The sequence below is a fragment of the Protopterus annectens genome, chromosome 17.part0 (assembly GCF_019279795.1).
Source record: "Protopterus annectens isolate FY-2018-M chromosome 17.part0, PAN1.0, whole genome shotgun sequence".
Taxonomy (NCBI): domain Eukaryota; kingdom Metazoa; phylum Chordata; order Ceratodontiformes; family Protopteridae; genus Protopterus; species Protopterus annectens.
This window is the reverse complement of record NC_056751.1, coordinates 691,571,728-691,598,327: the sequence shown is the minus strand read 5'-3', so window position 1 is coordinate 691,598,327 and position 26,600 is coordinate 691,571,728. Positions and strand designations below refer to the sequence as shown.

Here is a 26,600-nt window from a genome sequence, read left to right as displayed (position 1 = left end):
GATCATGTGAAGAGACATTGTCTGTGGTGAAGGGAATGATGATGCATTTCTTTACATTCAGTTTGAGACCATGATTAAGACACCAGTCACTGGTCTTTGTAACACCCTCTTGGAGTACACTGACAACATTTGAAGATTTAATAATTGCATTCAGTTTGCAGTCATCTGCAAACTTGGTCAGCCACAACCCTTTAGTTTTCACCTGAACTTCTGAGTAGTATATACCAAAGAGTAAGGTCCCAGGAGTGACTCCTGTGGCACCCTGCTGGTAACAGTTCTGCTGTTTGATGTGGAATTGCCCACTTTGATAGTGTTTGTCTGCTTTGTGAGCCAGTTAGCAAATTCCCAGGGTTCATAGGTTCATAGGAGGCTACTAGGCTATTGGCCCTAGGGCCTTTATAAGCCTAGCCACGTTATACCCTTTTTCCCTTACTGAACAAGTTGTATGGTCTATATTTGTAGAGCTAGTTTATGATCAGCACCAACTGCCCTTATCCAAGAGGGACATAGGAGACACCCCCAGGGTAAATTTACAGTCTCCCATCCAGTTGTCTATGTTACACTTAAATAGGGTCATTTAGGAGCTCTGTTTTACATCAATTGGGAGTTTGTTCCAGAGGAGAGGCAATCCCTGGAAGACATATCTGTCTTTCCAACATATCCTGGTAATGCCACAGGCTAGGTTAATATGCCTAGAGCAAGTGAATCTTGTCCCATTTGACTTGTGGATGTGCAGCATTTCCATTAGGGCAAGGTCGAAGACTGTCTTTATGCCAGGCATAAGTCGCCTCTCAGCAGGCTATAAGATACAGAGTACAGTAACAAGGCCTTCAGTCTGTCCATGTAGGTCATGTAACGAAGGCCATGAATTTTCTGGGTGAGAAACCTCTGAGATCTCTCCAGCTGCTGCAGGTGTCTGGTGAGGCCCATATAGAAGGGAGTGTGGTACTCTACTAGTGGTCTGATGAGGGATGAGTACAGGGCAGTTATAACATCCTTACCTGTGGATGTGATACCCTTACTTATAAGATGTGCAACATAGACGGCCTTCTTTATCACTGTGGACACATGGTGATTGAAGCTAAGGTTGCTATCAGCCTGTATTCCCAAATCTCTCACCACAAGATTTGAGCTAAGGGGGTACTGTTAATATTGTAATTTGCAGGGACTTTCCTGTCTGTTGCTAGGTCACCTTTGTGGAGGAGAATATCTGTTGCTGTTCTCCATTCTGCAGGATCAAAGCCTATGGTTAGACTATGATTGAGAAGGGTACTTAATGGTGATGCTAGCTCAAGTTTTAGCCTGTTTAGAAGACAGCCTTGGATGGTCCCATAAAGGCTGTTTTTTGCCTTGGACAAGGCTTTGATGTTCTGTTCTTCAGATGCGTAGAGTGTGGAGGAAGTTTGGGGCAAGGATTGTGATAGATTTAGAAGGGATAGGAGGGTGAAATTTTTGCTAAACTTATCCACTAGCAGGTTTGTTATCTCTGGGGGGCTCAATGTGTCTGATACCATTGGTCTCTACTTCTGCACATGCTTGGGTCCTCCCTTTTAGGCTATGTATGTAGCTGTAAAAGGCCTTTATGTTTATCCTTGGCTGTGCTAGGTAAGTTTTTTTCTCAAAGAAGTCCTTAGAGGATTTGACAAGTTGTATTATTTGCCTGTTGAGACTGAGAAGGGTGCCTTTCCATTGTTCGTGTCTCGCCTTTGTTTTCATGTACAACTTTTTAAATCTATTGTAAAGTTTGTTGATGCTGGATCTCCAGCATTACAGCTTGTTTTTACTTGAGGCTCTGGCTTTTATTCTTTCTAGTACAGCCGAGTCTATACACTTATCAAACTGATTGTACAGGGCTTTAGTGTAAGCTTTGGTGTAGTTACTACTTCCAGCTGGGGATGGGGCTTGGAATGCATTTATACCTTCACCAAGGAGAGTATAGTTTGCCTTGGTAAATTATTTTAGTCTGATTTCACCCTTGTGAGTTCTGGTGTTAGTGTCAGCTTGAAGGTGATTGATTTGTGGTCAGATTTAACTAATGAGGGTCCGACAGTTGTGATAGAGCTTCCATTTGACATGTTAGTGAGGACCAGATCTATTACATTTCTTCTTTTTGTTGGGGTATGAACAATTTGTTCCAGGGTATTTGAGTTAACAAAGTCAGGGAACTTTTGCACTACTGGGTTTGGGCTAGTGTAGGTTTCCCAGTTGATTGTGGGATAATTGAAATCCCCCATAACCAGAGTGTTTGGTAAAATTTGGACTGTCTCCAGTTTAGTCAAGGAGGCTTTGTGCAAGTCACGACCCATGGAGGGGGATCTATAACTGGCTATGACTTGAATGGGGGTCTTATCCACTGTAACCTGAACTTGGAGTAACTCCATGATGGTGTCCAGTCTAACTAGATGAGAGGTGAAATGATCTCTAATATAGGTAGAAACACTCCTCCTTTGGTTTTCACATGTTCATTTTGTGATCTGAAGTTGTGGAAGGTATTGTAGCCTTGCAAGGTATGGGTACTCTCTGAGACCTCAAACCAGGTTTCTCTGACTGCACAGACATCTGGATCTTCCAGTGATAGAAGTGGTAAGCAAATTATTGAAATCAATATTTTTTTGTTTATACTGTGGCATCATTCTAGGTGAGGGTAGTATTCTGCTCGAGGCTATGGACAAACTTGCCTGGGACATGTACTTGGAGAGCTCAATAATGCCCCTCTTCATATAGAGCAGTGAGGTAGATCTCAGGTTATTCACTCCAACATGAACTATGACACAGTCATAATGGTACTTGTTGCTAAGAGACCTGAGTGCATGCCTGATCTGACAAATCCGGCATCAGACAGGCAGCTGAGTGTGACTTTCTCCTTGTCCAGCATGGTGAATGAGACATCCGTCTGCTTCACTACTGAGTCTCTGATCACTAGAAAAAAACATGTTTTTGAGCGTTACACTTTATGGGCTTGGTAGGTGAGACATTGGTGTTGTTGTGTGTCATGGGTACTGTGGGAACTGTGTTAGTTGTAGCAATCTTGTGTTTTGTTCTCAGTCTAATGACCAAGAGACTGACTGATTGTCTGCCTGGTTTAAGGGATAACTGCATTGAACTTCATCTTAAAGTATATTTGAATTGTAGAAATATGGCCAGAAGTAGATGCTTTTGCTGAAACATGATGAAAGTGTCTAGAAACAGAGAGTACATATTTATATTTGACATTCAGATGAATGTGATACATAACAGAACTGTAGCTATGTTATCTGGCCTCTCTTTGCAGTTTCTTGAAATGCTGCCCCCTCAACTCTAAGTTGAGGATGAAAAGAAGAAACATCCATCTCAAACAACTCCTCCTATACAAACAACTGATTTTTGCCCGCAACAATCCTTTACCAAACTGACAAAACCCCCGCCCTCAAAAATTTAAAGCTTCCACACTCAAACAATAGATCAGTCTGCTCAAGTAATAGATTACTATTACAGGTAACAAAAGCCAACAACAGCTGGTTATTCCCTCTTCTCCAAAATGGAATGCTCTCCTTCACAATGTAGTATCCCAGGGTCTATATCATATGATATATATTCTTTGGTGGCAAAACACGAAGCATCAGAGACTATCCATGTGCAACTAACAGTGGGTAAAACTGCCTTCCAGTTTATAGCCTGCTACAGACCACCCTCCCAAACCCAGGAACCCCACTTGGCCTTCCTGAGAACACTGGAAAATATGAAGGTCTCTCCAAACACCATTATATTGGGTGACTTCAACTACCCAAACATAGACTGGGAGCATTACTCTAGCTCCAACACCCTAGCCCAAAGGTTCCTAGAATTTATAAACTCAAATGTTATGGAACAACTTGTTACCACTCCCACAAGAGGGGAAAACATACTGGACCTGATCATCACCAACATGGGGACTCTATGCTCCAGACCAGAAGTGTATCCCTCACTGGTAAGATCAGACCATAAACTAATCTCACTGGATATTCACATCCCGACCCCACCCCCTGCCCAGAAAACCACAGCGAAAAACTTCTCTAAAGCAAATTTCACACTCCTCAAATCTGAGGTGGAATCCTTCAAAGCCCCCGGGCCTGTGGAAAATACGGCCCAGACCTCAGAATCCTTTATAAACGCATTCTATGAACACCTTCAGGAATGCATGGATCATGCGATCCCAAATAAAACTAAGACCCAATCCTCCAAAGGCAGACGTCCCTACGTCCATAGTCCCACCAGGGGCTCCAATATCCTAGACCTGGTCATTACCAACATGGAAAATCAATGCTCCATACCTATGGTCACCCCCTCGTTAGTCAGGTCTGACCATAAGCTAATCACCCTTAACATCCACATCCCACCCCCACCCCCCAGTAAAGAAACCACCATAAAAAACTTCTCGAAAGCCAACTTCATGCTACTCAAGTCAGAAATGACAAACTTCATGACACCCATGCAGACGGGAACTGAAAGTTCAACTGCTGAATCCTACACTACGGCATTGTACGAGCACATCCACTCATGCATGAATCGTGCCATCCCAAATAGAACCAAAATGCTCTCATCCAAAAAAAGGAAGCCAATCTGGTGGTCCCCTGCCATAAACAAACTTTACAACAAAAGGAAGAAACTTTTGCAGAAAAGAGGAAAATCCCAGGATGCAAAAAACTCCCTTACTAGCCTCAGTAAGAAACTGAGATGCCTCATAAAATCCTCCAAAGCTAGTTACGAAAATAAAATTGCCAAGGATTCCAAAGACAACCACAGAGCATTCTATAATTATGTCAAGAATCTAAATGGCAATGCTCAGATCTGCTCTGAGCTAAAACAGAATGGCATTAAATATACTGATCCAAAGGATATTGCCAATATCCTGGCAGATCGATTCAGTGCCAACTTCACCCCACTCTCACCCCCTAAATGGCCCATCTCAATACCAGAAGATTGCCAAATTCCAGTAATAACGGCCACACAGGTACAAAACGCACTCTCTAAAGCCAAGAATACAGCATCCATGGGACCAGATGACATCCTGGGCTGTGTACTACATGAACTACAATATGAACTGGCACCTCACCTAAGTGTCATGTTTAATCATAGCCTCACCTCAGGTTTCGTGCCCACTGAGTGGCGCAGAGCTATAGTTATCCCAATCCACAAGGGGAATCCACCTTGGATCCCGGAAACTACCGTCCCATCAGTCTGACAAGCCTTATCTGCAAGGCCATGGAGCGTATTATCATGGAACTTATAAACAAAGACATTGGCAACCTTCAAACACTGGACCCCACCCAGTTTGGGTTTGTGAAGGGCCGATCTTGTCTCCTGAACCTGATTGACTTCTTTGAATCAGTCTCCAGAGCCATGGACAAGGGTAAGGTGGTCCACACAGCCTATCTAGACCTTGCCAAGGCCTTTGACACCATCCCCACTCTGGAATCATAGATAAACTTACTAAGTTGGGCATTAATCCCTATGTCACCCAATGGGTTGCTAAATGGCTTACTGATAGAACCCACACTGTAAAAGTAGCCAACTCCAAATCCAGCTCCAGACAAGTGACAAGTGGAGTACCTCAGGGTTCAGTCCTGGGGCCACTCTTGTTTGGCATCTACTTCTCTGAAGTACAGGTCAACACTAAGGGACTCTGGCTAACAAAGTTTGCAGATGACTGCAAACTGGGAGCCATTATTGAATCCCAAATGATGTGGATACTCTACAAAAGGGCCTTACAGAAACAGATGCTTGGTGCCAGGGCCATGGGCTCAAGCTCAATGCCAAGAAATGTATTGTTATCCCCTTTGGGAAAAACATGTATCCATGAATTACCATATAGGTGGCAGTACACTAAACACAGAAAGTGTGATAAGAGACTTAGGGACACAGGTGGACAGTGGTCTCACCTTCGATAACCACATCGCCACAACAGTCAGGAAATCCTTCTATGTGGCACACCTCATCACGAAGGGCTTTTCATCCAGAAAAAATGAGGTCATTGTCCCACTGTACTCATCCCTCATTAGACCCATTACAGAATACAATGCCCCATTTGGTATGTACCTCTCAAGACATCTGCAACAACTGGAAAGGCCTCAGAAATACCTCACTAAAAGAATCACAGGCCTAAAGCAGATGCCCTATGCTGACCGCCTTAAAAAACTCCAGCTATACTCTGTTGCATATCGTCTACTCAGAGGTGATCTCTGCTTAACATACAAGGCCATGTCAAACCCAGAGCTGTTGGACATGCTACACTTAAAGAAATCCCAATCCCTAAGAGCTACACGCTCCAGGGATCTAAACCTTGTCATCACAATAAACAAAACATGTTGGAGGGATAGGTTCCTGACCCAGAGACTCCCCAGACTCTGGAATAGATTGCCCATACATGTCAAGCAGAGTGCCTCCTTTGGACCTCTTCAAGAGGAACCTTGACGATTGGATGGGAGAAAGGAAATTCACCCCAGGGATCACGTCCGTCGCCCTGCTAGACAGGGGTCCAGGAAAGTAAATAATGTGGGAAGAAATATTCAGGGAATTGTTATGGCTAGGCTTGTATAGGCCCTAGGGCTGATAGCCTAGTACTAACCTATGAACCTATGAACCTATGCTGGACCCCAGCCATAAACAAACTATACAATAGAAGGAGGAAGCTACTAAATGATAGAGCAAAATCCCAAAAAGGGAAGGCATCACTGCTCAGTATTAGCAAAAAACTATGGGCACACATAAAATTGTCTAAGGCCAGCTTCGAGAGAAAAATTGCACAGGACACTAAGGATAATCACAAGGCTTTCTTTAGTTATGTTAGGAGCCTGGGTGGTAATTCCCAGATATGCTCAGAATTAGTCCAAAATGACAAAAAATACACCGAACCTACAGACATTGCCAACATCCTAGCTGACAGGTTCAGCGCAAACTCCCCCCCCCACCAAAAGGGCAAATATCTATCCCAGCAGAGTGCTGCCCCCCTGACATCTCAGATGCTCAGGTAAGAGCCACCCTCTCCAAAGCAAAAAACACAGCATCAATGGGACCAGATGGTGTCCCGGGCTGTGTCCTACTTGAACTCCAAGAAGAGCTAAACCCAAACATAAAACTACTGTTCAATCTCAGCCTTACTACAGGATATGTGCCCAAAGAGTGGCGTACAGCAACAGTGGTCCCTCTCCATAAAGGTGGTGCCTCAACGGATCCTGGAAACTATCGCCCCATAAGCCTGACTAGCTTGGTCTGCAAAGCTATGGAAAGGATCATCATGGACCTCATAAATAAAGATATTGGGGACCTACAAACACTGGATCCTACCCAGTTTGGCTTTGTTAAGGGCAGATCCTGCCTCTTAAACCTGGTTAATTTCTTTGAAACAGTCACCAAGGCCATTGACGAGGGGAAGGTGGTCCACACAGCCTACCTGGACCTCGCAAAAGCCTTCAATACAATACCCCACTCGGGCATTATAGATAAGCTCACCAGCTTAAATATAAACCCCTATGTCACTAGATGGATTGCAAACTGGCTCAAGGACAGAACCCACATGGTTAGAATTGCTGGAGCCATGTCAGACTCCAAACTAGTTACAAGTGGTGTCCCACAAGGCTCAGTCCTGGGATCTCTCTTGTTCGGTATATATTTCTCAGAGGTACAGGCCAACACGGAAGGACTGTGGCTGACCAAGTTCGCAGATGACTGCAAACTGGGCGCCATAATCGACTCTCCAGCTGACACAAGCATCCTCCAAAAGGGCCTCATAGAAACAGACAACTGGTGCCAGAGCCATGGCCTCAAGCTAAATGCCAAAAAGTGTATAGTCATCCCCTTTGGCAAAAACAAAGTGCCCACAAATTACCACATAGGTGGTAATCCATTAAGTACAGAAGAAGTAATTAGGGACCCGGGTACCCAAGTTGATAGCACTCTCTCATTTGACAACCACGTGGCCAAAGTGGTTAGAAAAACATTTTATATAGCCCACCTAATCATGAAGGGATTCACATCTAGATCAGGGGAGGTCATTGTGCCTCTTTACTCATCCCTCATCAGGCCCATACTTGAGTACAATGCCCCTTTTGGGATGTACCTTACCAGACACTTGCAGCAACTGGAAAGACCCCAAAAGTACCTCACCAAGAGGATCAAAGGGCTCAAACAGATGCCATATGCTGCCCGGTTAAAGAAACTCCAGCACTACTCAGTGGCATACCGCCTGTTCAGAGGCGATATGTGCCTGACATATAAAGCCATGTCCAACCAGGAATTAATGGACATGCTGCGCCTCAGAAAATCCAAATCCCGTCGAGCTACGCGCTCGAGAGACTTGAACCTCAGCACTGAAATAAATAGGACATGCTGGAGGGACAGATTCATAACCCAGAGGCTCCCTTCACTCTGGAATAAAATCCCAGTCCAGGTTAGGCAGAGTCCCTCATTGACTCTCTTCAAGAGGAATCTTGATGAGTGGATGGGAGATCGTAGGTTTACCCCGGGTATCACTTCTGTGTCACGGTTAGACAGAGGCACAGTATACTAACCTCGAAAAAGGGCATAGCAAAATAAATTTAAAATGGGTGGCGAAAGCCAAACACATTCTGACTAGGCTTATAAATGCCCTAGGGCAGATAGCCTAGTATGAACCTATGAACCTATGAGCGAATCACACAAATTGTGAACACTCATAATATCGAATGTACCGGACCTCAAACTTCCTATTATGGGGGGCTGTGACCCCCACATCCCCCGCTAAATACATATTCCAACTCCAAGATCACACTACAGTGAGGTAAGGGCAAATATCCCATTCTTCACTGTACCGCAATCTCAGAAAAAGCACTTCAAGGTCTGGTATGTTCGATATTATGAGCGTTTACAATTTGTGTGCTTCATTCATATGATATAGACCCGTATCCCATCCTTCCTTAACAAAGTTTAAATAAATGCTAAAAAGTCATCTGGCAGATACATAGCTATGCTGATGTACCAGCCCTGGTTAATTCACCCTCAACTTCTGTAGCTATCTAACCCACTCGCATCAGCTAAACTACCAAACTACTAACCTCACTATTATAAAAGTCTGATTTCTCAACTACTTGTTCATTCTGCAATTCTATATATCAACAAGCCAAAGAACTTCCAATGTATAACATCTCTTAAACCTACATTTATTATGGAAAACTACAAGTCTTTATGACATGCCTTACAGATAAGTTTATGTATTGTGTTGCTAACAAAAATTCTTTGCCATGGTTCATCCCTGACCGAAAATTATATAACTCTCAAACTACATTTGAAAACTCTGCCACCAAACATGGCACACTCATACAATACGCAGATGACTCGACCATCATCTGCTCAGCCCAGTCCCTACCAAAACTGCAAAAAGTCACACAGGAAGCCTTTTCCTCTGTTGAAGCATGGTTATCCGATGCCCGATTAATACTCAACCCAAACAAAACTAAACTACTCATCTTCCAACCCACCAAACATACTCAAAACAACTCTCACTTTAACATCACTGCAAAAGACAACACCACTATATACCCAACTGAACACACCAAATTGCTAGGAGTGGAAATAGACAATAAACTAAAATTTCACATTCACATATCCATGACTATAAAAAAAGTCCACAAAAAACTAGGAGCATTATACAGAAATAAGCAATTTCTCACCAAAGCAGCAAAGATTTCAATAGCAAATTCCCACCTTATCTCCACCCTACTTTATGCCTCTCCAATATATACCAACCTAAGTCAATGTGATCTAAACAAGCTAGAGACCTGCTACAACAAAATTGCCAAATTCGCCACAGGGGCATCCTACCATAGTCACCACTGTCTCTCACTTGCTGAACTGGGCTGGCTTGAACTCCCTCACCTCCTTCAGTGGTACCAATTCTCACTCGCCCACAAACTAGTAAACCATCCACTAAATGTCCCATCCCTCCAGAATCTGCTCCAACCCTATCGCACCACCAGACCACTAAGATCCAGCAGCAAAAATCACTTGTAGATCACTAAAGCCAATAACTCTGCTGGTGAAGCACTATTCTCTTGCGCCATAGCCAAATTATGGAACTCACTTCCACTCACAATTACCTCCATTCCATCATGCACCCACTTAAAAACTTTACTAAAAGTGCAACTAAAACATGCTGGCTATGCCCTTGCAACTCCCACTCTAATATCATCCACCCCATCCAACCACTACCTTTCTTTCCACTCCACTAACTACCTTGATTATAGCAAGCTCAGATGCTCATAAGCCTGTACTTATTATACAGCACAAACTTCTTGTTCTTGTAACATTTGTTAACGTCTGGTATGCACTTCACAGATAAAGATTCTAGTTGTCTACTGATGTACTATGTTCTTCATCTGTAAATATGTTGTAAGTAATTGCTATGTAAATTGTTATTCACTATGTAATCCAATGTATATACTGTCTATTTTAACTGTGGAGCTTTTCTCCCCGGGCCTCCGCTGAAAATGGACCTACGTCCAGTCGGACACTCCCGGTCAACAAATTTAAATAAATAAATAAATACATTTTTCTGTATATACTGTAAACTGTACCTTTCATCAACTAGATTAACTGTTACAATTTCTGTATCGCTTTACTGTACATTGTAGGTTGTATGTTGTTATTTTACATTTTATTCTTTCAAACTGCAAAATGGAATTGGTTTTACAATTTGAATTGTATTTTGTATCTCTTACTGTATCTTGTATGTGGAGCTTTTCTCTCCGGGCCTCTGCTGAAAAAGGACCTGTGTCCAGTTGGACTTTTCTAGCTACCAAATGTAAAGTAAATAAATAATAAATTGTGCACTGAAACTGCAGAAAATTGCTTGCTGAAAATGTAACAAGCAGCTTGCTACAGTTACAGTATACTTCACTGCTTCAGACATGGACACAAGTATAGTATCAGCATTCATTTCTGAATACCAGTATTGCAATATCGTCCCATCAGCATCTGTCAATCAAGCCCCTTAACACCTTGTAGCTAAGGCAGCTGTGCCCTCCACCCCACCCTAGCTACTCCTCTCATACAGAAATCATTTATCCTGAAAGTGTTATTCATTTTAGTATGCTCAGCACATTGAGTAGTTTAAACGTGAGACAGTGTTTGAGGGTAGAGACCAATACTTTATTGTAGTGTAATTTTAAATTATTCATGACCTCAGCCTTGATGGCTATGCCCAGAGATTTTATGGTTCATAGGCTCATAGGTAATTATAAGGCATGTCATCCAGAAAACTACTAATGAACCCAGCCCATATTCCCAATTTCCCCAAAGCACTGTCTGGTTAAATGACTTGCTCAAGGTTACACAGTAGGCAAATGAAGGCTTAGAGAATCAAACCATGTATCACAGGAAATAGCTCACTAGTAGCTTATAGCCTTAATTGTCATCATCAACTGACAGACATTTGGATTTGATAAACAGGACTTCACTAAATCAAATAATAAATGAACTCACTACAGGACAGAATATTCTAGATCTGATCTATATTAATACTACTTTGACCTCTTCATTTCCATTAGTCTTTCCGTTAGCAGTTAAGTTGGACAATGAAGTAGTGACATTTAGTCTCAAAACCACCATACCCCCATTCCAATATCTCTGTATTTATGGACTTCAAATGTATGAACCTTTTGCAATTACATGTTGAAATCTCTAAATTTAACCATGGCATCACCCCATTAGTCCTAATGCAGCATAACTTTGCTAATGTGTTTTATGACCACTAAGTTGCATGGATCTAGCAGTCATAGGTAGATCCAAGTAAAATGGAAAACTTCAGAATAGCCCTGATCATCAAACAACATAAACAAACTTGATAGCACAAGAAAATGAATCTCATCAAACTGTACAGTAAAACTAGAATGAGGATAGTAAAAAAAATATCACCAAGAAACTGAAAAGCACTGTAAGGACCAGTAAATCAAACGATGAACAGAGATTAGCTTCTGAACTGACAAATGACTACAAGACCCTTTTTTCTATGTCATAAAACTAAGAAATAACACTTAATATTGCTCTGAACTTTTCCTTAATAGTATTCCCAATATGACCTGCATGACATAGCAAATATGCTATCAAATAAGATCGCTGAAAACTTCACCCATGAAACACTTGTTCCAGAATCACTCCAAATAAGTTCTTACACTTCCTATAATAACTAAATAACATGCTCTTAATGTGGTAGCAAAAATCAAATATAGTTTCTCCATGGGTCCTGACAACAAACCCGGGTGCCTATTATAAAAGTCAAGCAGCCTGTCCTCGAACTTTTCCTTAAACTGTTTAACCTAAGCCTAACAACAGGCTTATGTTCCTGAACCCTGGCATACTCCAGTGGTTACACTATTCAAGATGGATAGCTTTACCATGGACTCTGGAAATTTCAGACCAATCAGCCTTATAAGTCTGATCTGTACAACTATGGGGGTATCAGACCCAATCTCATTAACTACAGTATTAAGAATCTCATGAGGTTTGATGCCCAACAATATGACTTTATCAAAGGGAGATCATGCCTGTTAAACCTTGTTAATCTCTCTGAGAAGGTTATACAAGCTGTTAACATTGCAGATGCCATTCATACAGCTTGTCTTGAGCAGTCCAGAGCATTTGTGACTACTTCACGCTGGAATAATAAGGAAATTGATATTCCAAAATATAGACCCTTATCTGGTAAGATGGCTATTCAATTTGCTGAATGATGGAACCTGCAGAGTTTATGTGGCATGTTCTTCTTCAAATAGTGATAATGTAAGTAGTGGAGATCCCCACTGGGCTGTACAGACCCCTCCTCCTGTTCGGCATCTACTCCTAGTCAACCACATTTGCAGGTGAGTACAAACTGGATGTAATTGTCAAAACCCTACCCTATATCTACAGTTTTCAGAAACAGCTTACTACAATTAATTACCTGGGATATGGAAAATGGACTTAGGCTGACTAAATGAAAATGTAGTTAGGGACCTGGGCACTTGTTCAACTGTTCCTCTGATGACCCACCACTGCCATACAGTAATCAAGGAGCCTCAATTCTCACCAGTGTCAACAGTGGGGATGTTCACTGAGAGAATGACAACTACACACACAGTATTTCCAGATGCAGCTCTCTGCATCAAGAGCAATTTTCCTTAACATGCACACACCCTTCCCACACATACACTCACACACACACACACACACACACACACACACACACACACACGCACGCACACACACACACACACACACACAAACACACACACACGGGAAAGGCTGGCACAGGTTTGCTAGCTATGGCCCCTTCTGCCCAGACTATAAAGTAGTTATTACTGCCACCAGTCACTCTTTAGCAGCTACTTTAAGGCCCTTAACAAAGGGTGTCCAATCTTACTCTGCAATATTAATATTACTATTAACACAAATGGTAGTTTGACTAAGAGCAGGGCTATTAGGAGTGGCCCACACAGTGTCACCCAATAAATATGCAAGTACTTTCAAGAATTAAATATCTCTATACAGATCAGCCACAATAAAAGGTTTAAATATATTTATTTATTTTTATTTATTTTACATTTGTTGACCGGGCTAGTCTAACTGGATATATGTCCATTTTCAGTAGAGGCCCGGGGAGAAAAGCTCCACATAAAACAAACAGCACATTAAAAATTCAGTTTCATAGGTTCATAGGTTCATAGGTAGGTACTAGGCTATCGGCCCAAGGGCCTACATAAGCCTAATCAGCAAGGTATCATAGCTTATGCCACCTAAGAAAGTTATTTTCCTGTGCCACTGTCCAGCAGAGACAAAACATTAAACTTCAATTAAAGATAATAGTCAAACAAAACATATGCTACAAGGTAAATAAGCATATGTGATATAAGAAAGTAGAACAAAATAAGACACCCCTTTTTATTTATTTATTTTTTCCAATTTAATAATAAATAATAAAAGAACAAGACAATGCTGAATATATAGTCACAGTGACATCAGAGTTCAAAACCACAGGAAATATTTAAAACAACATTGCAAGACAGTCTCAAATAAATAAAGAAAAACATCTACACTAAGCTTCACTATATTATTGACTGTATCTAAGAGAACTACTATAACCTAAGAACTTACTAATGGAACAAGACAGGTGTGGTGAATGGATATTCTAGTTGTTGTCAGGTCCAAGGCAGAATGCAGAATGCTCTGTCTCACTAAGAGACTTCTCAAATTAATATCTCAAATATTACTGCTGGGATAATATGCACAATGACATAATTTCTTGTTGTCTGACTCTAGTTCCCAGGTGAAATCCCCACTGCTGGAAGCTGGCAGTATTTAGCATCTACCTGTAAAAATACATAGACCTCAGATCTTTGACAGATGCTGGAAGTCATAAAACAATTGCATTCCTTCATGCTTTCTTAGGTAGCAATTAGTTCATTCCAAAGATAATACAGAAAGCTTCTCAGCAGAGACTTTGTGTTTTTAGCTGCACTGAAAACTGAGATACCATATTTTATTGTGTAGCCTATAAAGTAATTTTAATTTAATCTATTTTCTTAAAATTTCCTGGACTGAAGTCAACCTCCTGTATTCTAGTTTCCACTATTAAAATATATACATTTAGACAGTTACAATAGTGCATGTATATTTCTGTTCTCTTCCAGCAGGTCACAGTGTGGATGCATTTTAAAAACAAACACTTTATAAAATACCTTTTCAATACCTTTTCAATACACGTCTGTATGAACCAGTTTGATATTTCACATAAAAAAGTCTTAGACATAAATATACTGGTTGTGTAACATAGTCATTAAAAACAATGCAATTCTGTAAAGTAAAGAAATTGTATTACTTACATTGCCTGAAGACTCCTGATTAGAGTACACAAATATAGGGAAGATATAATCGATGAAAAGTGAGTCATTCTGTGAAGCAATAATATATGCATGGTTATTTAAATTAGAAGGCAATGAATTTAAATAGTCACTTGTTAGCCTTTTTGTATTTTTTTGGCATAATAACTGTTTTATTATAACATTTTTAAATTGCTATTTTCAGTATTTAAAATATTAGTCAGTGATGTAATTAATACACTTATTACATTGTCTTCCAACATTACCATTCAGTCATTATTCCTTTTACCTTTATAAGATGTTCATTAATAATCTGCATTATTTTCTTAGGCATTTCTACTCTTCTGTAGGAAACATTATTTTATCTATCTATCTATCTATATATCTATCTATCTATCTATCTATCTATCTATCTATCTATCTATCTATCCTTTGTTGACTGAGTTAGTCCCACTAGGCCATTGACCACTTTTTAGGGGATACCTGAGGTGTTATTCATACTTACTACAGCAAATTTGGTTAGGACACTGATGAAACTTTATACAGCCAAACACTGTGTTTAAAAAAATATTGACTATAAAGGTTACATGTCTTCTTCACAGAATGCACTTTAATATTAAGCACTACAAAAACCTTGGTTATAGTACAAAAAAGTACATTCATAAGGTAAAACATGACACGCTTTCTCTGGATGAATTTAAATGCTTTTCCTGCACCATTACTGAGTGAATTTCTACATACACCTTTGACACTTTTTTAATCTATGTATCTATGCAAATAACTTTTTCCTGTGTTTTGGTAATGAGCATTTTCTGTGGCACTGAAGTTTGTTATCATGAAGGCTCATTGGTACAGTGGGATGACCACCACTTTGACCCCACTTTGACCAGGCTGATCATGGATCAACTAGTGATGTTAGTACCAAGGAGGTGGTGTTCAAAACTGGGAATGAGAGAGACTAAGTCCAGTTCAGGAAGAAAAAGGTGTTTTGATCTACTGTTATACTCACTCAAACAGAAAATTAAAATGATTTCAGAATGAAAGGACCAAGAAATGTGCACTGATCAACAAACAACCAGATTAAGGCATATGCACAAGACCACACAAACATCACCAGTTGGCCTTTTGTGTTTTACTTTATTTAGCATGCAAATCAGAGCTGCAACAGGTGGGTGTTCAGGCAGAAAGGAAAACACATTGATAGCTGCTATGATGCTATGATGATGACCTCAATGGAAACTACAACTCATCTCCTTATAAGAAAAAGAATGGATGATCATAGTGGGAGGAGCTGAGGGTAAACAAGCAAGAGGCGTTAAAACTCTATGCAAAAATATTGTTATGAAACCATCTGTGATGTCACAAGTACTGGTCTCAAATGAGATTCAGTGGTATAAATATGTTCTCACTTAGCAGGTGTCACCTTCAGTTCATGGCCTTTGGAAAAGATAATGGCCAGAAAGCATGCTAGACCATATGCTGTTCAGACTATGATAAAATATTACACATTAGTAAAGATATTCCAAAAGCATAATATGTTTATAAGTCTGCTAACCTTTTCAGCAGCTTGAATGAATGTGTAAGATGCATCCATAACTTGGGGACATTGTCCTTACTTTTCAAAACATTTACGATAACCCCATCACATTTGCTCTGCAACAACCTCTCAACAGATGTTTAGTTATTCACAATTATGCTAGAACAAGACATTAATCTTCCTTAATGGTGTTGCTGCTTCTCCTGTTTTCTAGATTTGTCTTTAAAAAGACACCCAAATGGAGGCTTAACAAGTACATAAACATAAAATACAAACAGATAGCTAAAGGTGGAGGAATATTGCATCTGCCTGCACCATAAATAAATGAGTGAGGACCACAATGGAATCTTAATTATTAAACTCTCAAATGCCAAACAAAACACCTGTTACAGCACCCCATTTTTCTTACTGACTCTACTGAAGTGTTGAATATTAGGGAACAACCAGTATGACCTGCTGAACTCATTCCTCATTGAAAGGGAGGAAGAGTTATGGAGATGGAAACCGAAATCAGCAAGAAGATCTATGCTGGCTGAATAAAATGGACATCTGGGCCTGAATTATAATTGGAGCTATTGTGTCACTCTCCCCCCTTTAAATGCCTCAGCTAGTGATCCTTCTAGTTAACAGATATTAATTCATTTTCTGATTACCCCCTTAAGATCCCCAAACCAAGGAGTTTTTTTTTTTCTCTGAAAGTCCAGCTTTCAGATTTGTATCTAAAAAAATAAACAAACAAAAAATACTTTAGTAAAACTGCTGTCACAGACTGCAATGTATTGCAGCAGAAATCAAGAAGGGTCAAACATGAAAGCTTTAAAAATAAATTAATAAATTCCTGCAGACCCTAAGTGGGACTGCCTCTTACTTCAATAAAAATGCAGAGCATTGAAAAGAATTTCACCGAGTACAAGAGTACAAGAACTGAGTTGGTTTTTATGCCAGTTTACTTTTAACAAGCAAGTATAAATCTCTTGCATATTTGGTATCCGCTATGCGCTCATGTAATTCTTGATGTAAATGCCCTTTTCTATAATAGTAGTAGTAGTAATAATAATAATAATAATAATAATAATAATAATAATAGTAATAGTAATAATAATAATAGTAATAATAATAATAATAATAATAGTAATAATAATAATAATAATAATAATTATAATAGTAATAATAATAATAATAAGAAGAATGTTTACATTTCCTAGCCCTTCTAAACTGCTTCCGTTAGTAGTAACTGCAATAGCAGGAAGCTGAGTAGGACTGATCAGACTTCCTTTTCTCTAACAACACTTTATCATCACCCAAAGCTCATGATCAAAGGGAAAGATTGGGACATACACTGACCAAAAGGTTGAGGTCTTTGTCCTAAGTCTGCCTTCTCCATTACACTCTTGTACAATGCCTGCAGTACTGCAACTGCTGCGTCCATCCTTTACTGGCCTACTTCTGAACCTATATATATTTACTCCCAAGTTAGACCCCTAGATACTTAAACTCCTCCAACTGCTTTAGCTACCATTCCATCTGCAGAGGTCAATTTCATTTTTTCAGGAAATAACATCCATCCACAACCCCCTTTTTGTCCCATTTGGTTGGGGTGTCACTTCACAGTAACAGTCGTCTAGAGCCAAGGTTTACACTGCCAGGTGGCTAGCTCTGCCACCATTAATTCTTATTTAGAGGTGCTGATTTTCATCTCAAATGCCTGACACTATGTAGAAAATCATGTCAGTGCAATCTGTACACAACTGTAGTTTGTGGGCAAAAGGACAAAATGATGTGCAAACGACAATGGTGCAATTATCACATTCCCAAACTGGAGACTTTCTAAGCCTTGGCTGCATGTTGATATCCTGCTTTTGAAGATCATAAACAACAGGAGAATCAAGGCATAACATCCACAGATTCTTACACTTATATGCCCATCTTGTCATATAACAGCACAAAGGAGAAAACACCTCCCATTATGTAAACACAGGGGCTAAACAGTATGCGGTCCCAAGACCCTGTTTTTATAATTTTATTTAATATTTGTTTACCAGGAAAGTCCAACTTGGAGCTAAACCAATTTTCAGCAGAGGCCTGGGGAGAACTGCTCCGGATACATGTCTTTGAAACGTGGGAGGAAGCAGGAGCACCCGGAGGAAACCCACATGAATGCAATGAGGACATGCAGATTCCACACAGAAGGCACTCCAGCCAAGAATTGAACCAGAAAACCTCTTGGTGTGAGGAGACAATGCTGCTGCTGCACCACTGCACAGTCAAATGAGTCCTGTTCCCTCCCATAGGATATTCTGGGCCCATGCATATGTACCATCTCCAGGTCTAGAGAACTCATATAAAACAAATTCTAGAATTTGCCATATGTTGTGTTTATAATTTTTTGCTAATATTTTTTACCTGCAGAAACCTTGAAAATACAATCTATTGCACTATCAGTCACTGGTATACTTTATAATTCTACTGATGTAGGTACTAAAAATACCCTAAATGAGTTACTAATAAAATATGTTTTTATGGCAGTGGAAGTAAATCACGAGGTTAGTTCCTTTTGTTGTTTTTATAAGTTAGATCACATACATATACAATCTATGAAGAAAATGCATTTAACTTCAAATGCTTTCAGCTTATGACATAGTTAATGCTGAATAACGGTGTATTGTTAGTGACCTCTAAATACAGTTTAGACCACAGACAGTAAAATAAATTTTAAAACATGCACAGCAGACAGAACATGAAAATTCTTGAACCTGCACAATGACGAACAGCTACAAAACTGTGATAAAAGTGTTTAGCAAAGTACAATCTAGTTTGTAAGAATTACATTTTCAGATTTCAATATCAAATAGTTGCATTAATATATTAACTTCATTGTACCATCTATACACTAAAAACACCAGAAGAAGAAGAAGAAGAAAACCACAGAGAGAGCGACTCTAGTTTGGGGACTCACTGCAGTAAGTGCAGGACAGGACATCAGGAGAGCAGCAAATGTGACTGATTTGGCCAAATGTGGCCGATGGGTCTATGATGAAAGCTGCATTAAAAGGCAATGAAACTGGATGAGGCTGGTAAGTGGAGAAAAACAGTGATGTTCATACATGTACTTCCAATGTTCACATCGAGTCTAGAATACAAAGTTTTTTTTTTTTAATTTATTTATTGATTTGTTTAACTGATGAGTAATCCACTGGCCTCTTTCAGCCATGACTTTAGATCAAAGAAAAAGAGATTAACAGCGCTAAAATTATATCTTATTGTTTTCTGGGCAACCACAGAGAATATAGAGTAGCCCAATTTATGGCTAACAACAAACTATGAGATAGAAGGGTATACACCCATACAGAGACAGAGTATGATCTTGTAGGACTGAGACTTATTCACTAGGGATAGGATAAGTCCAATTTAGGCCCACAGGGAACACAATTACTACAAATTACTAGAAGGACTGCATAAATACAAAAAACCCTTTAAAATGAAGTGGGTGGAAAGTCTTGGAAAATGAAAAGTGAAGAAACAGACAAAAGGAAAAAGGACATGGAGAGGGACTAACTGTCATCATCATCATTCACCCCCTTTCTCATTTTCTATGGGGTGTCATGTCACCTGCTGCCATCTTTCTCATTCCAGTGCCACTCTTCTACATTATTTGACAATCATGCCTGACTGTCACAGGTCTTCTCTCACACAATCTATCCATGTCTTTGCTGGACACCCTTGTTTTCTCTTGCCTTCTTCCTGTGTGTCCCAAATCTTCTTCACCAAAATGTGTTCTGTCCTTCTGCACATGTGCCTGAAGCATCATAGCATGTTCTCTTTAACCTAGATATTGATGCATAGGCACAGATCCATACCATCCTCTTGTCCCTAGAGGCCATATGTTGGGTGAAGTCCAGTTATATTGGCTAGGCTTGTAAGGATCCTTAAGCCATTAGCCTACAAATCTCCTATGAACCTATGAACATAAACATGTACAATATCTTAGGGATTAGGGGACTGGAACTTAACTCATGAGAAGTGAAGCCAGAAGTGAGAAATATGAGTACATCCTCCTCTGGTATTATTAAAAAAATCATATTCATACTGTGGATACCACACACACACACACACACACACACACACACACACACACATGCACACACACACACACACACACACACACACACACACACACACACACACACACACACACACACACATATAAACACACACACATATATCTTGTAACCGATTTGAGGGATGGTACTTTATTATTATTAGCAGTAGTAGTATTTTGTTAAGAAAATATTCTATTCATAGAAAAATGCAGACAGAATATATCATTTTCTGTCTTTCATTTTTTCACATAATAAAAAAAAACAAATTAACAAATAAAAAGACAAGAGGCTATTATAAATAAAGTCACATTTGGTTCTATAACTAACTGGAAAATGAACATGGACTTCTGCACTAATTCTGTTCTTGTACCTGCTTTTGTTTTAAAGTTTATGAATAGTATTCAGAAATGCCCTCACTACTATGTCTGTAGTGTGTAGAAGAAGTGACATAGGTTCATAGGTTCATAGGTTCATACTAGGCTATCTGCCCTAGGGCATTTATAAGCCTAGCCAGAGTGTGTATGGCTTTCGCCACCCATTTTAAATTAATTTTGCTATGCCCTTTTTCAAGGTTAGTATACTGTGCCTCTGTCTAACAGTGACACAGAAGTGATACCCGGGGTAAACCTACGATCTCCCATCCACTCATCAAGATTCCTCTTTAAGAGAGTCAATGAGGGACTCTGCCTAACCTGGACTGGGATTTTATTCCAGAGTGAAGGGAGCCTTTGGGTTATGAATCTGTCCCTCCAGCATGTCCTATTTATTTCAGTGCTGAGGTTCAAGTCCCTCGAGCACGTAGCTCGATGGGATTTGGATTTTCTGAGGTGCAGCATGTCCATTAATTCTGGGTTGGACATGGCTTTATACGTCAGGCACAGATCGCCTCTAAGCAGGCGGTATGCCACTGAGTAGAGCTGGAGTTTCTTTAACCGGGCAGCATACAGCATCTGTTTGAACCCCTTGATCCTCTTGGTGAGGTACTTTTGGGGTCGTTCCAGTTGCTGCAGGTGTCTGGTAAGGTACATCCCAAAAGGGGCATTGTACTCAATTATGGGCCTGATGAGGGATGAGTAAAGAGGCACGATGACCTCCCCTGATCTAGATGTGAATCCCTTCATGATTAGGTGGGCTATATAAAATGTTTTTCTAACCACTTTGGCCACGTGGTTGTCAAATGAGAGATTGCTATCAACTTGGGTCCCCAGGTCCCTAATTACTTCTTCTGTACTTAATGGATTACCACCTATGTGGTAATTTGTGGGCACTGTTTTGCCAAAGGGGATGACTATACACTTTTTGGCATTTAGCTTGAGGCCATGGCTCTGGCACCAGTTGTCTGTTTCTATGAGGCCCTTTTGGAGGATGCTTGAGTCGGCTGGAGAGTCTATTATGGCGCCCAGTTTGCAGTCATCTACGAAATTGGTCAGCCACAGTCCTTCCATGTTGGCCTGTACCTCCGAGAAATATATACCGAACAAGAGAGGTCCCAGGACTGAGCCTTGTGGGATGCCACTTGTAACTGGTTTGGAGTCTGACATGGCTCCAGCTATTCTAACCATGTGGGTTCTGTCCTTGAGCCAGTTTGCAACCCATCTAGTGACATAGGGGTTTATATTTAAGCTGGTGAGCTTATCTATAATGCCCGAGTGGGGTATTGTATCAAAGGCTTTTGCGAGGTCCAGGTAGGCTGTGTGGAACACCTTCCCCTTCTCAGTGGCCTTGGTGACTGTTTCAAAGAAATCGACCAGGTTTAAGAGGCAGGATCTGCCCTTAACAAAGCTTAACTGGGGAGGATCCAGTGTCTGTAGGTCCCCAATATCTTTATTTATAAGGTCCATGATGATCCTTTCCATAGCTTTGCAGACCAAGCTAGTGAGACTTATGGGGTGATAGTTTCCAGGATCCGTTGAGGCACCACCTTTGTGGAGAGGGACCGCTGTTGCTGTACGCCACTCTTTGAGTACATATCCTGTAGTAAGGCTGAGATTGAACAGTAGTTTTAGGTTTGGGTTTAGCTCTTCTTGGAGGTCATGTAGGACGCAGCCCGGGACACCATCTGGTCCCATTGATGCTGTGTTTCTTGCTTTGGAGAGGGCAGCTCTTACCTGAGCATCTGAGATGTCAGGGGGGCAGCACTCTGCTGGGATAGATATTAGCCCTTTTGGTGGGGGGGGGAGTTTGCGCTGAACCTGTCAGCTAGGATGTTGGCAATGTCTGTGGGTTTGGTGTATTTTTTGTCATTTTGGACTAATTCTGAGCATATCTGGGAATTCCCACCCAGGTTCCTAACATAACTAAAGAAAGCCTTGTGATTATCCTTAGTGTCCTGTGCAATTTTTCTCTCGAAGCTGGCCTTAGACGATTTTATGAGTGCCCGTAGTGGTCTTCCTCTGTTGTTTAGTGGCAGAAGTACAGTTCACATGTAGAACCTGCACTGTGCATCACCAAGCAAGAATGGCATGTTGATACAGATAGTATTCTACCCAGGTCAGCTGGTGACTGAGTGTTACAGGAAGTAAACAGGTCTTGACTGTGGTCAGGAAAGAGAGTGTTTGCAAGGCCTCATTTCTATGTCATTCCCACAGTGTGTATCATACCACCTATTTCAGCCACTTCATCTCCATGACCTCTAGCTTCCTGCTAGCTACACTGCCATTACTGCCTAAGCTTCTGTACCATACAGTAGTACCAGTCACACCATTACTTTGTACTCTCTGCTTTTCAGCTTATTAGTATTGTTCCATCATACACTACCCCAACACTCTGTGACAGTTGTTTGCAGCCCCTATGATTCTATCTTTGACCTCCTCATTCAGATTTCCCTTCTCCATAAGAATCCCTCCTAGATATTTGAAGCTGTTAATCTCTTTCACTCTCTTCTCTTCTATATAATTTCTCTTCTTCTTCTGATTTCCCTCACTTGGTACCATTACATCGGTCTTATCTGTACTCAGTTTTATCCCATGTGTCTACAGTTTTGCATTCCATTCCCCTATCCTTTTCTGACACTCTTGCTCAGTCTGCCTGTAATGCAACATTGTCTGCATGCAACAACCTTACTGGTCTCTCTCCTCTGAACTGTTTGCCAATATAGTCCATCACCGGTATGAACAGCAGTGGGTTCAGATTTGAACCTTGATGCACACCCACTCCCACTGCCAATCCCTCTCTGAGACCAAACACTGTTTCTAATTGAGTCATTGGGTCCTTGTACACAGCCTGCACTGATTCTACCCATATTTCTGGGACTTCAGACCATCACAGGACAGTCCAAATCAGATTTCTTGGGACCTTGTTATATGCTTTCACCAAGTCTAGGAATACTCAGTTGGACTCTACTCATCTCTAATTTCTTCTCAACTATCTGCCTCACTGCTAACATCAGTTAGTTGTGTTGCATCCTGATCTGAATAGAAACTGCTCATCTCCCATCTTACATTCTACTGCTCTGCTTATTTGTTTATCAGTCACCCTCTCCAGTACTTTCATGTGTGTGACAGGAGGTTGATATCTCTGTACTACCTACAGTTGTAAATATCCCCTTTATTCTTGAACACTTCTCTCCACACTGCTATGAGTACTCTCAGGAGTCATTTCTCCCCTTTCTCACCCAGCATCTTTATCATTTCTACTGTGACTTCATCTGAGTCTGCTGCTTTTCCTGAGTTTATTTTCTTAGTGTTATTTATTCTTCTAAAGTCAGTTCCTCCTCTTCTCTCATCATAGGCTGTGTCTGGGACAGTGCAGCTTCTGTGGAGTTTTCTTCATTCAGAAGCTACTGGAAGTACTCCTTCCATCTGCCTTTGATGTCTTGTGAACTGCTGAGCAGGTTGTTGCTGGTGTCTCTTACAAAGGGTATCTGAGTTCTTCTTTATCTTTTTGTCTTTGCCTTGCAACCTAATAGAGTTTCTGTGTGCCATTTACTGAGTCACTTTCCAGAATCTGGCAGAGTGCCTCTGATTCCTTTTTCTTTGTTATTGCAACTCCTCTCTTAGTCTGTTAGCTAATCAGTTTTGCTTCCTAGCCTGATCTATCTTTCTATACCCCACTTTTTCCTGCACTCTTTCCTTCTTTTGTTGACTTCCTGGACATCTGCATTCCACCACCAGCTCTCCTTGTCTACCTTATTTCCATACCTGGCTTGGCTATAGATCTGTTCTATAGTCCTCATACATGCTGTTTTCAGGCACTGCCATTCTTCTTCTTCTGCAGCTTCATCTATTACCTCTTCTTCCTGAGGTACTATAGCCCTGAGTAAATCCTTGAACTCCTGTGCTTTCTCTCCAATCAACTTCCAAGTCTTCAGCCTAATCTCTGCTGACCTTAGCATCTTCTCTGACCATTGCTTGCAGATGATTGTGGTAACCAGTGTTTTATGGTGTGGGCCAACTACTTCATTGGGGATGACATTGCAATCACTGATTTGACTCCAGTGCCATTTCCTTATTAGAAAGTCTATCTGACTTGCATGTTCACCACTCCTGTATGTAATTTTCTGATTGTCTCTCTTGCTGAATCATGTGTTGGCTACCATCAAGCCATTTGCCTGACAGAAGTCTAGAATAGTCTGTCTTTATTTATTCCTGTTGTCCCACTCATGTTGACTCAGGCAGTCCAGATAGCCTGTTCTTTCCATCCAGATATGTTCATTCAGGTCATCTATTATCAAATCCAATTCATGAGGTCCTGCTTTTTTACTAGGTCCTGCAACTGCAGTCTGAATGCGATCTTTCCCTCACTATCACAACCCTGCTGTGGGGAATAGGCTGAGATTATTAGTACTGCCCTGTACTCACACTAGAGTCTGATTGCCATGGTTCTGTCACTGTCCTTTACAAGCAACTCCCTCACAACAACTCCCATACCATTTCTAGTCTGTCCTCCTCCTGAGCAGTGCATCCTGGATCCCAAGACAAGAAGCTTTGATGGACAACCCTTCCATCGTGTCTCGTGAATACATAGGATTTTGAGCCTCCTCCTTATCAAAATGTCAGCCACTTCCAAGGTGTGTTCTGCCAGATAACGTATGAGTTTACATTTCTTAGTTCATGTTTGAACGATTGTTTCTACATCTTGCTTTCATGTCAGATAGCTTGAAAAACTTCATTATAAAATGAGGAACAAGACATGTGCAGAGTTGTCCCATTCGATTCTCAGCTAGAGTGTCTTCTGTGTGGAGGCATGCGTGAATAGGCTTGCCTTCGTTGAAGGTTGTACATCAGGGCTGGTAATTCGGTACGTAAAAATCCACTACCAAACATTAGCGGACCGGAGTTCCGCTGTGGCGACCCCTAACTGGCAAATCTGGCTATTTTATTATAGCAGGTCTCCAGTTTGTCTGTTTTTCTTAGATTTGTCAGTATTGGCGAGGCATGAAAGAGGGCTGAGAGTAAGTGTTCTGGAAATGTATTGTCTGCCACTATCTGCTAGGATGGGATTAATTCTAGAGAGTGAACCTAGCTTGGTATGGACTTTTTTGAGAGTATATGCTAGGTGTTTGCCAAATTTAAGATTGAGTTTGGTGGATTTGACTGGTTCAATGCTCATTTTGTTTGATGAGTAGATGGTGAAGAGGGGGTGGTATTCAATTTTTTTAGCTACTAGTGAAGAGCATGAGCTTTGTTTTATTTGGGTTGAGAACAAGTTGTGAGGCTGGGAGGTATTTTTCAATGTCTAGGAAGGATTGTTGTTTTTTTTTGCAGGAGTTCTGGTAGAGATGGGGCAGAACAGAAGAGAGAGGAGTCATCAGCATATTGGACTATAGATGCCTGTTGCACTGCTGTTCAGAGCTTATTTGTGAATATGGTAAATAGTAAAGGAACTAGGACTGAGCCTTGGGGTACACCCACTGAGATGGGTAACAGGGAAGAGAGTTCTTATTGCCACCTTACTGCCTGTTGACTATCAGATAGGTAGCTGGTAAACCAGGAAAGAGCAGATGGGGATAGGTTTAAGGAGGCTAATTTGTTGAAATGTTTTTGATGGACGACTGTGCCAAAAGCCTCTAACATAACTAGAAAAATTGAAGTGACAAGATGACCATTGTTTCTTTGCTGGTTCAAGGAAATGGTAAAACTGGTCAGAGCTGTTGCTGTACTATGCTTTGGCCGAAAACCA

At 40.8% G+C, this 26,600-nt stretch overlaps 1 protein-coding gene across 11 annotated transcripts in view; it reads right to left on the bottom strand.

The window, feature by feature from the left end:
- LOC122791844 overlaps positions 1-26,600 on the bottom strand; it is a 2,266,858-nt gene that overhangs the window by 437,055 nt on the left and 1,803,203 nt on the right. For all 11 annotated transcript variants that reach the window (XM_044059812.1, XM_044059813.1, XM_044059805.1 and 8 more), the window contains one exon: positions 14,847-14,915. In XM_044059812.1, coding sequence (XP_043915747.1) covers positions 14,847-14,915 — 69 coding nt within the window. The remainder of the gene's footprint in view (positions 1-14,846; positions 14,916-26,600) is intronic.